We start from the raw sequence: 12219 nt of genomic DNA, 5'->3' as shown, positions 1-12219 counted from the left end.
ATTTTCATTCAGGATTTCTACATTGCTGATGCCGACGAGGATCAGGTGTTTGTTTGCGTCAATCACGATAAGATCAAAACTAATCTCTACATCAGTGAGATGGCTGGATTGAGCTACTCTCTTTCCCTGGAAAACATTGTATACTACAGTCCAAAAGGTCCTGGCAACACCACCTGGCTGAGGTAGTTTGTTTGTTTGTTTGTTTGTTTGTTTGTTTGTTTGTTTGTTTGTTTGTTTGTTTAAATCACCAAGGGAACTCTGCAAACTGTGAGTATGAATTGGCAAAAAAAAAAAAACCAAGAAATTGTGATTTAGTATTGACGACAAAACTTATTGTAGTCATTGTGAAATCAGAATCAGCTTTGGGTTGATTAACGTCAACGTTTCTTGGATTATGAAAAATCAGAGTTTATTCTTATTTTTTTTAAATGTGTCTGATTGTAATTCAAAGTGTTCTGTATGTATTCTAGTGCTTATTTTTAGCCTGAGTGAATAAATCAGACATTAAATAAAAGCCTTTGTTGTTGTTAACAGTCGATATGCTGATGAGGCATTCGTTGAACTCCATGAGGTGGAGGGTCTACGAGGTATCTTCATTGCCTCCCAGTTTAACTCCACTAAGCAAGAGTTTGTAGAGAGTAACATGGTGAGCGTCATCACGTACGACAAAGGAGGGGAGTGGAACCCGTTGGATCCCCCACTGTCACAAGAGAAACAATGCACACCGGTAAGTAGAAGCAATCTCAATTTTATTAATTATTTTATATTTTGTTTGATTTTGTCTTAACCCATATTGGCCCAATTCACATGACGTCATCATCAGAATAATTTTGGATTCGTCAAACTGGTGTCGCCACTTTGCATTATTCAGTGAAGTGCACATTTTAGGTGATGCAGCGTTTACATGTAAACCTATTGCCCACCAAAAAGGTGAGCGTGGCACAGTGGCCGCATGTGATGTGCGTGCAATGGGTCAATACATCAATGTGTGTTAGCACTGCATATCTAGTACTTTACCAAATTCTCTTCATCCCCAATGCAAATTTAACATCTATTAAACTCTATGTTTCTTTGCTGTTTTCCACTCCACAGCCGAGTTGTTCTCTCCACTTGTCGCAGCGTTTTAGCCAGTACTACCCAGGCTCCCGATCGGTGCCAATCTTATCCAAGGAATCCGCTCCCGGTATGATCATGGGAACGGGTTCAATGGGGGCGAATCTGGGCACCAGTATAGACTTTGACGTCTACAAGTCGTCATCAGCTGGGGCAACTTGGTACAAGGTAAGAAGGTGGAACCTATGGACTGGGCCTAATTTCATAAAGTTGCTTAAGCAGAAATCCAATAGCAGACAGTTGTTAAGCAACATTTATGTTGCTTAACAACTGTCTGCTATTGGCAGAAATGAGGAGGATACTAGTCTCAACAAATGGTACTGGTGTTGATGACGAGTTTGGCTGGTAACATTAATCTGGTAAACTTAATTTCATTGTGCTTAGCATTTATTGATTTTTTGCTTCAAGGCGGTGGACACTATTTGGTAATTACACAAAATAATTATTAGCTTAAAACCTTACCTGGTAACAAGCAATAGAGAGTTGTTGTTGATAGTATAAAACATTGTGAGAAATGGCTACTTCTGAAGTAATGTAGTTTTTGAGAAAGAAGCAATTTTTCATGAATTTGATTTCCAGACCTCAAAATTAGATTTTGAGGTCTCAAAATCAAGCATCTGAAAGCACACAACTTTGTGTGACACAGGTGTTTTTATCTTTCATTATTATCTCACAACTTTGACGACCAATTTAGTTCAAAATTTCACAGGTTTGTTATTTTATGCATATGTTGAGAAACACCAAGTGAGAAAACTGGTCTTTGACAATTACCAATAGTGTCTAGTGTCTTTAAGCATCTCTATTTGGCCCAGAGCTCTTTCTGGAAAAGTGTTTGTCAGGCTAATGTCTGTAACCTGCCACCACTTGTTCACAAATTTAGACCTAAAGGAATTGAGTAAATTAGATACTAATTTATTTCATGAAAAAGTGAAAAAGTGGTGGCAGGAAATGGAAAGTTTTCCTCTACCAATAACACTAGCCAAGAGTACATCGTGTTGGAGCTAGTAAACACCAATTTCTCAACTTGTCATTTGGAAAACTTAAAACTGTGTGACATACTTTTCACTGTAATGGTCATATTTCTTGTACTCATTGCAAAGACTGAAAACTAGCTGAGTATACTGTTTAAAATGGCGAGACCAAATGGGCTCTTTTCAGAGCCAACACTCCCTCAGAAGAGAATTAGTATACGGTGTTGACGGTTGTACCTGCAAGTTTGTTTTTATCCTTTTCAACATGCAATGCTTTCAACATCACTTTAAGGAACACGTTGCCTTGGATCGGACGAGTTGGTCTATAAAAAAGCGTTTGTAACCGTTTGTCATAAAATGCATATGGTTGGAAAGATAATTTCAAAGTAGAATGCAATGATCCACACAAGTTTGCCTCGAAATTACTTGGTTTTCCATTTACTGTGCAAACTAACACGGTCGGCCATTTATGGGAGTCAAAAATTTTACTTCCATAAATGGTCGACCGTGTTAGTCGACGAGGTAAAAGGAAAACCGTGCAATTTCGAGGCATGTGTGTGTGGATCATTGTATTCTACTTTTACAGCATCTTTCTACCAATATGCATATTATAACAAACGCTTTTCAAAGACCAACTCGACCGATCCAAGGCAACGTGTTCCTTTAATAATCACTGTAACTCGCAAGCCTGAGGATACCAGGCCCCAAATTCATGGCTCTGCTTACCGTAAGCACAGAATCTGCACTTAGGGAGGCATGGAATTCACTGCTTATATCAAGCGTATTTCACGGGTTAGAGGCGAATGTTGGCTTCTACGCAGCTGTACTCCACGTTACTAGGCATTCTACACTTTGCTACACTGGCTCTTCCGCGTAAGCAGGGAATCGTGACTGTAATCGCGGAATTCGGCGGTAAGCAGAGCCATGAAATTGGGCCCTGTGAACAAGGGTGTTTGCTATGCAAAACAGAAACTCTGAGGTTAACCCCTAAGTGTTCTGGGTTCATTTGTGTGCACCACCAACACACCGGTCCTATAGCTTAATGTCCCATCCAGAGGGCCAAGAAAATTATAGAAAAGTATCTTGCTCAAGGATACTAGTGTCATGATCAGGACTTGAACTGTTTTTTTTTACTAATATTACTGTAACTATTTGCTCTAACGTTATTCAAAGAACATGAGAATAATTTGAAATTGTTATTTTTCTGACAGGTTTTAGAGGGGCCTCACTTCTTCTCCTTTGGTGACCATGGGGGCGTGTTAGCAGCTGTCAGTCAGTATGGATCCACCAATGAAGTCAAGTAAGTACCAATCAGCAGTCTGGATTATCATAGCTCCGCCTTTTGGATTTGCATATCTCTGCCTCATTTGCATACTGAGAACCTGTAAACTCATGTTAGGACTAAGGATGAGGGCATTTCATACGCGGTATATGTTTGTGTATCTTTCAATGAGGAGGTTGGAAGCGAAGTTCAAATTCAATAAAAATGTTCACAGAAATTAATTTGGTATGTGGGAGTGAGTGTTACATTATGCTTTTATTTGAACACTGTTACCAGAGAAAATACCATTTTACATGTACAAAATGCAACTGGTATCCTGCTTAGTTTTGCTTAGCTGAAAACTGTTAAGCAGCATTTGGTGCTGAAGCAGGGTTCGATTTCACAAAGATAGTCCTTACTTAGGACTAGTCCTAGGAGTTATTAAAAACTTAAGGCTAAAGTTAGGACGAGGAATTCCAAAGTTTGTTATACTAAGCAGTTTTTGTGCTTACAGGCTTTATGAAATTGGGCCCTGGGCTTACCGTAAGCACTTACGGAAGCACGCAATTCTGTGCTTTCAGCAAGGGGTAAGCGGCGAGCTTTGGCTTGTACGCGTGCATACTCAACATTACAAGAGATTGCGCAGAAATTCGGCTCTAGCAAATCAAGCGGGGAATCGTGATTGTAAGCGCAGAGTTCGGCGGTAAGCAGAGCCATGAAATTGGGCCCAGGTCGTAACTGTTTCTTGAATCTTTTTTACTTTAGATATTCAGTGACTGAAGGCGAGGGCTGGACTACAGAGGCATTCAACGATGAGAAGATCATCGTCTATGGGATGATGACCGAACCAGGAGAGAAGACCACAACCTTCACTGTGTTTGGTTCCCTGACTCGTGAACATAGCTGGCTTATTGTGCAGATTGACATGAAAAATGCTCTAGGTAAAAGGACCACACTTTAAATATTATGGGTCATATGAAGTTGATGGCTTTGTTCCTAGAGGTGATGGAAGACGACAACCTTCACTGTGTTTGGTTCCCTGACTCGTGAACATAGCTGGCTTATTGTGCAGATTGACATGACAAATGCTCTAGGTAAAAGGAAAGCCCCACACTTTAAATATCATGGGTCATAGAGGTGATATATTGGCAGCGCCATTTCTTTGTGTGTATAGATGGTCGATCCTGACTAGACTGGGCAACGGTCTTAAAACCAACATGATGATGGGAACCAGAGGGCCAAGACAGTTGTGTAATGGATTGATCCGCTGGAGTTAATTTAAGCTGCCTGTGGTTGTATGCTCCCCAGGGAGTTATAGGAACACGTTGCTTTGGATCAGACAAGTTGGTATTTGAAAAGCCTTTGAAACTGTTTGTTATGAAATGCATATGTTTAGAAAGATCTTTTAAAAGTAGAATATAATGATACACACAACTGTCATTCGAAATTGCACAGTTTTCCTTTTACATCGTTATCTAACCATTTGATTTCATAACAAATGGTTTCAAACACTTTTCAAAGACCAATCGATCGATCCAAGGCAACGTGTTCCTTTACGAAAGTTGGAAGAGTGTTCTAAAAGTACGTCCAACAAACAGGTATAGTGATGTTGTAAAAGGGCCTTGATCTACAATCCCGTCCCTTTCCTGTTGGTCCCCTGGCCCCCTGGCCCCCTGGCCCCCTGGCCCCCTGGCCCCCTGGCCCCCTGGCCCCCTGGCCCCCTGGCCCCCTGGCCCCCTGGCCCCCTGGCCCCCTGGCCCCCTGGCCCCCTGGCCCCCTGGCCCCCTGGCCCCCCGTTTAATGTTGAGTCTAATTGCACAGTCTGCACTCCAGCTTGGGTTATCAACATTGACCAGGGGACGGGGAGGGTATGTTTATTGTCACATGGCCTAAGCATTTTGCCCGGGATTGTAGCTACTAGGTCATGTTAGAACTTTTTGCCATTTTAATTTCTGTCATGTTTTGTCCGTTATTCCTTATAATATATTGTGCTATTTTATGTAATATAATGTTTTTATCCATCCTGTTATTGGTGTTGCACCGTTATAGGTGGCTGGAAAAAGAAAAAAGTTGTACTAAAACCGATTACTTTTTAATTTTTATTCAAACCAATTACCTTTTTATTTTTATTCAAACCAATTACTTTTTTTCTTCTCGCAGGACCAAACTGCACCAAAGATGATTATAAGAGTTGGTGGCCTGGCGAGGAGTTCCCTGGTACCCACTGCCTGCTGGGTAAGAAGATGGTGTATGAGCGACGTATCGCACATGCTGTTTGCTACAACGGACAGAACTACGATCGCCCGGTATCCGTACAAAACTGCACGTGTGAAAGAGAGAACTTTGAATGGTGAGCCGTTGTCTTGAACGATTGAGAGGGCGCTACGTCAAAGAGCTTTTCAGCAGAAAGTTTTGCTCTCGCTAAACAAGAACTTGAACGGAACCCAGCAGTTTTTAGCTGCATGTTATTGTTGTTTTTGTTAAAAAATGTAGAATAAAGATTATAAGCTTGGAAACAGTGATGGTGATTCTTTTTAAAAAAACTTTGAAAAAATAAAAAAATGTTGGCCTTTAATATTTTAACTTGATTTTGTTATTTTTCCCAGGAACAATATTACCTCAGGTTTAACGACCGAGCACTCTAGGCAGTCTCCCGTTTTTAGGGACTGTCTAAGGAGCATGCAACTATTTTTCCAATATCAAGTGATTAACCTCAAAGGAAACTTACTGGGTTAATATTAATGTTTTTCTTGTCTTTTCTTTGGTAGTGATTTTGGGTACATGGAGATATCGGACTGGCAGACGGCTTGTGTACCTGACCCAGAAAGCCCAATTGATCCCCATCAGATACCCACGCCCTGCCCAGAAGGATCTTTTTATCGACGAACCAAAGGGTAAGATCCAGCCTCAGTCATAGCATTTTTATCGCTTAACCTTTTTTACTATGCCTCATACATATTCATGACCGAGAGGCAAGTTCTTACTGGTCCATTCATCATCACATGGCAGGTGCTATTTTTGCTATTTACCAAGCGGGCACGTGAGTATTAACGCAGCCCGGGCGCTATTCTACTTGTCATGGGCATTTACCATTGTGCAACCGTTCAGCCCAGGTGCTGTTCTACTTGTCATGCGCTTTTCGATCGTGGTACTGTTTCTTACACACGCACAAACATCGCTTTAGCTAGCGACATCCGTCAAACTTACGGTATCATTGTGCATTTTATTTCAGTCGCCATTTTCCCTTGCTCAAAACAACTGAATATGTAAACAGATATAACATGGTTTATATTACTAGGTCCCATCGGTATTGGAATTTGGCACACTGGTTCCCTCGGCTTCGCCTCGGGAACTAGTTTGTCAACTTCCATTACCTCGGGTGGCTAAAATCGACTAGTCACCCTCTAACCATGTTATATTTATTTATCTTCCAGTTCGCGTTAATCCACCAATCAGAACCTCGAACTACTAGGGGGATAAAAACATATATGCTACGACCTCTGTTTTATATCCTACTTCCTCTGTTTTTATTACACAGTGCGTATTGTGAAATGTCATTTTGTCACGCTCCGTATACGGACAGTGCAAAAATTACATTCTAAACTTTGTGCGCGTGAAATAATGCTTTGAAATTTCAAATTTTGTGCATTGCAAGTGAGACTGGAAGATAAATTCGTTATCACGCTCTCGTGAAATACGAAAAAATATAGCGCGTCTGCGTCCCATATCCAACTCAGCCTTCGGCCTCGTTGGATATGGGACGCAGAAGCGCTATATTTTTTCGTATTCCACGCGCGCTTGTGTGATAACTTATAATAGTAGACCATGGCCCGGTTTCATAGAGCTCTTAAAGGTATGGCCATATTCGTGTGCCTGCACAGTGAAATCCTATAGCTTATGAACCTCTTGGAACGGGCTCGATTAACAAGACAGTCTCCCTAAAACTATACCATCTGAGAAAATCTGACCCCTGTGACATGTCATGACCAAGAAGTCTAGATCACCGGAACCAAGCTTAAAAATGTTTGAATATTCACAAGACTTGCTTAGTCTATTTGGTCTCCCCCCCCCCCAAAAAAAAAAAAAATAATAATAATAATAATATATAGAATAAAAATCTACGGCAATGTGAATTTTATGTACAAATAAAGACCAAGCCCAATTTTCAACTGCAAGCATTTGCTAATTTTCATGTGACCGTTGACCCACAGATACCGCAAGGTTGAAGGTGATTCCTGCAGCGGGGGTGAGGAGTACATGTATGAGGCAGATCAGGTGATGTGTCCAGTGAGAGGTGAGTTTCATGAATATTCATTAGGGGTAATGAGGGGTCAAATTTACATGGTCTCTAAGAACAACTAATTCAAATAGATATGACCTTGTTGCACATACCCACAATGCACTGTATCATGTGTGCAAGATTCAAAACAGTGACAACCTCCTTGCAATTGCATGAAAAAGTTGTCCTACTGAACTAAATAAAATAAAAATAATCTAAAATAAAAATAATCTGAAATATTGCTTACAAAAACAGAGAGCTTCAACATAGGCACAAAAAAGTAGCTAAGCACAAAATAATTTGGTTATCAGCCAATTTATGACTGATATCCTGCTTATTTTTTCTAAGTAGGAAATTGTTAGGCAATTTTCTTTTTTTTGCTGACGTTTTTTTCTCTGATTTCTTTTAGAGATGCCAGAGTTTCTGCTGAACACTACCATGTTACATGTACAATTTATGACTGGTATCCTGCTCATTTATCTCAGCAGGAAATTCTTAAGCAATTTTTTCTTTTTGCTGATGTTTTTCTTTCTGATTTCTTTTAGAAATGCCAGAGTTTTTGCTGTACGCCACTCGGACGGAGATCCATCGCTACCTGTTGAATAACGATCAGGATGAGAGATTGAACCTTGGTGTGACTCTACAAGCAGCGATCGCTGTAGACTTTGATTGGCATAGTAACTGTTTGTACTGGGCAGATATCGTTGAAGATGAAATCCATGTAAGTTGGGAACTCACCACTTTGGGATTTTACTCCACTATTTTTTTTTTTACTTCCTGCTCAAATATGGATCCCTAAGGCACTGGGTTTTGATACCTTTCGTAGATCTAATTTTTGGCCATGACATGAATCCCTACTCACTGTGAATAAAGGTGTTTGTGCTATTATTTACATGCAGAAGTTTGAGCTTCATTGGTCGTCAATTTGTTAAGAAAAAAAAGAGAAAAAAAATCGCTGAACAACGTTTTCAGGAGAGTCACATAAGTACGTTGTACATGCTAAAATAATTGTTGTCTCACTGAGACAAAAACAATTTTTTTGTGACCTTGTTTTACTCATTTCTCAAAAACTACAGCACTTCAGCAAGTATTTTTGTATTTATTTAACATATTTAAATGTAGGCCTCTATTAGGCAAAATGGTACAAGTCACTTGCAGCCGCTATATATCTGAAGAACTGAATATACTTCTTTACTATAAAATAACTTTGTTTTTGCTCCTAGAAATATTGCTTGGATAACGGAAACCACACGATAATCGTAGATAGCCGTATGTCAACAGTAGAGGGCCTTGCTTTTGATTGGTTGGCTATGAACCTTTACTGGGTCGACTCAGGACTGAACAAGATTGAGGTAGCTCGTCACGATGGACGTTTCCGTCGGACCATCGTCAATGGTTCACTGGACAAACCTCGTGCGATTGCATTGGATCCAAAGAAAGGGTAAGAACACATTTGGTTTAAATTAGTTTTTAGTGAATGTTTTCCCAAGGGAAATGTGATACCTGCGTTTTAAAACTGAACTTTTTTATATATTTTTTTAAGATCAAATTCTAAAAGAATGCATATAATAGGCCTCTGAGTAGGGCTTTTAAAACTATAGATACATTTTAATAATTGGGGTTCGTGCTTACAAGTTTTTGAGCTCACATGCTTTCGCGCTTTGCACTCAGAGTTCAGTTTTTTTCTCGACAGCCTATCACATCTTATTATTCATTCCGTCTGTTCATCCACGCTAAAAGGGAAGGTACTCATTTGGTAATCGCTTTTAAAAGTAAAAAACTTACTTGGTTAGAGAACAGAAGCCATCGGTTGTATAAAGCATTTTGAAAATCATTTCACTATGAAGTAATGTGGTTATGGAAAAGATATCAGTTTTTATCCCCGAAAGTTTGAATTTTAGAATCGTTACTGTCAAAACGTTTGTTCAGATAATGTTTTTCAATCATGGATTATTCTTTCTGCGAGGACATAACCAGTATGGTTTTTTTTGCGGTATCTAAAAAACGTTACTACCTTTTGAAGTTCAATTTAATTTTAAGTTGTTAAATACTACATTTATAAAGGATTAAATCAATCAACAGTTCCTAAACCAAAGGTATGCATGGCCTTTAACTATACCCTTATTCCTTTTGTTATTAAGACAGAGCATTTCTGCTGTCTCATATTTGATCACGAACATGAATTTTGATCAAATATTGGACAGTGCTTGTGTAGCGCTATTCCAAAGAGCATGATAATAGTGCTTTACAATAGAACACTAATATACACAAAAGTTGCGAAAAATAGACGAAGCAAAACAATAATAAATTATTAGCAAAGCAACTACCCCCTCTTTTGCAAATGTTCATCTTGCTCCCTTTGTTTTTCAGAATGATGTATTGGACAGATTGGGGCAGCACTCCCAACATTCGTAGTGCTAGCATGGACGGTAGTAATATCCGCTTTGTGATCTCCACCAACATCCATTGGCCTAACGGTATCGCTATCGATGATCAGACGCAGAAGTTATACTGGACCGATGCTTACCTTGACCGAATTGAGATGGCCGAGCTGGACGGCTCTCATCGACGGGTCTTGCTGAGTGAGAATGTACCCCATCCTTATGCTATAGGGATTTATAAGGTATGTCAAGAAATCATTTTTAGAATTTTCCTGAAGATGAGCAGAGCAAAGTGATCGAAATGTTGAATTGTTAACCAGCAGTTCTTTTTAGAACCAACACTGCTCTGAAGAGATTTCAAATGGTACTGGACACCTACAGTAATTTTCAAAGACCAATATTCTCACTTGGTGTATCCCAACACATGCATAAAATACAAAATCTGTGAACATTGTTACCCAATTGGCCATCGAAGTTGCGAAATAATAATGGAAGAAAAAACATCCTTATTTGGGTAAGAATTTACCTCTTTCTCAAAAATTCCATTTCTTCTCACAATGTTTCATACTATAAACAGCTCTCCATAAATAGGTTTTTATGCTAACAATTACTTTTGAGTAATTACCAATAGGGTAATGAATTGATCCAAATAATCATTTCTTTCTCAGGATGAAGTGTACTGGGATGACTGGTCCCAAGAAGCCATCCTCAAGGCAAATAAGTACACCGGGGAGCAAAGGTTTACCGTCAAGGGAAATCTCAGTGGAGTTATGGATCTTAAGGTCTTCCACAACGCTTCTCAACAAGGTAAGGCTGTGTATGAATAAGCGGCTATGGCTACCGCTATGGCTAGATTTCTGCAGCAACATGCGTGGAAGTATAGGATGTCCTTAGCAACAGTTGTAGCCGTAGCTGTACGGCTATGGCTAGATTTCCACAGCATCATGCATTGAAGTATAGGATGTCCTTAGCAACACCCTTAGCAACAGTTGTAGCCGTAGCTAGACGGCTATGGCTAGATTTCCACAGCATCATGCATTGAAGTATAGGATGTCCTTAGCAATACCCTTACCAACAGCCATAGCCGTAGCTGTAGTGCCAGTTTGGATATGGCCGAAGTTCAGATAAAAGGGAATGGTGGCTTCAGATTGGCTGCTTTGTGATAGAAAAAGCATTAATAACTTTGATATGAATATGGTTGGAAAGATGTTTTTAAAAGTAGAACATAATGATTCACACAAATATCCTTTGAAATGGTGTTTTTTGTGTGTAATGTCTTGAAAAAACACGGTCCGCTAATTTGTTGAACCAACAACACAAATGACTCCTCAAATTATCCAGTTTAGTTATTATTACTATTATTATTATTCTGCATGGCATGCCATGTATATATTTATTGAGTATGTCTTCTGTTGGTAGGGGACAATGCGTTAGAGGTCCAAAACGGAGGATGTCATGACAGGGATTCAAACCGACACTCTAATGACATAAAGGAACATACTATTTATATTATTTATTTTATTTTAAATCTTTAGACATACACAATAGTTACAAGTTGTACAGGGGCTGTCAAGGTTAAAACAAATGTATAAAAACTGTCATGTTGCCTTGGATCGGTCGAGTTGGTCTTTAAAAAGCGTTTGTAACCATTTGTTATAAAATGCATATGGTCGACTAACACGGTCGGCCATTTATGGGAGTAATTTTTGACTCCCATCGACTTTTGGTAGCAAAAGGAAAACCACGCAATTTTGGGGCAAATTTGTGTGGATCATTGTATTTTACTTTCATAACATCTTTCCGACCAATGCATTTTATAACAAACGGTTACAAATGCTTTTCAAAGACCAACTTGTCCGATCCAAGGCAACGTGTTCCTTTAAAGCCATTATACACTTTCGGTCAACAGTATTGTCCAAGACCCACACTTCGTGTATCACGACTTATATATCAAACAAGAAACCTGTGAAAATTTAGGCTCAATCGGTCATCGGAGTCGGGAGAAAATAACGGGAAAACACACTCTTGTTTCCGCTCTTTTCACCGTGTCATGACATGTGGTTAAAATAAATCCGTAATTCTCGCTATCGAGAATTGATATTGTTTTAATGTTTTCTCAAAAAGTAAAGCATTTCATGGAATAATATTTCAACAGAAGTCTTTCACCATTACCTTCTGTAAACCCTGTAAATTTTTTGTAAATCTGTGAACTTT

General features: G+C 39.4%; 1 protein-coding gene across 1 annotated transcript in view; it reads left to right on the top strand.

Moving 5' to 3' along the window:
• LOC139951862 (sortilin-related receptor-like) overlaps nt 1–12219 on the top strand; it is a 65622-nt gene that overhangs the window by 16623 nt on the left and 36780 nt on the right. Inside the window, exons 7-18 of the mRNA XM_071950929.1 lie at nt 13–182; nt 535–727; nt 1093–1281; nt 3296–3384; nt 4111–4286; nt 5506–5695; nt 6114–6239; nt 7557–7639; nt 8170–8345; nt 8848–9065; nt 9995–10247; nt 10674–10812. Of these exons, the coding sequence (XP_071807030.1) occupies nt 13–182; nt 535–727; nt 1093–1281; nt 3296–3384; nt 4111–4286; nt 5506–5695; nt 6114–6239; nt 7557–7639; nt 8170–8345; nt 8848–9065; nt 9995–10247; nt 10674–10812 (2002 nt within the window). The remainder of the gene's footprint in view (nt 1–12; nt 183–534; nt 728–1092; nt 1282–3295; nt 3385–4110; nt 4287–5505; nt 5696–6113; nt 6240–7556; nt 7640–8169; nt 8346–8847; nt 9066–9994; nt 10248–10673; nt 10813–12219) is intronic.

This window comes from Asterias amurensis, chromosome 19 (assembly GCF_032118995.1).
Source record: "Asterias amurensis chromosome 19, ASM3211899v1".
NCBI lineage: Eukaryota > Metazoa > Echinodermata > Asteroidea > Forcipulatida > Asteriidae > Asterias > Asterias amurensis.
Note: the sequence above shows the minus strand (reverse complement) of the source record. Positions and strands in the feature narration are given on the sequence as shown.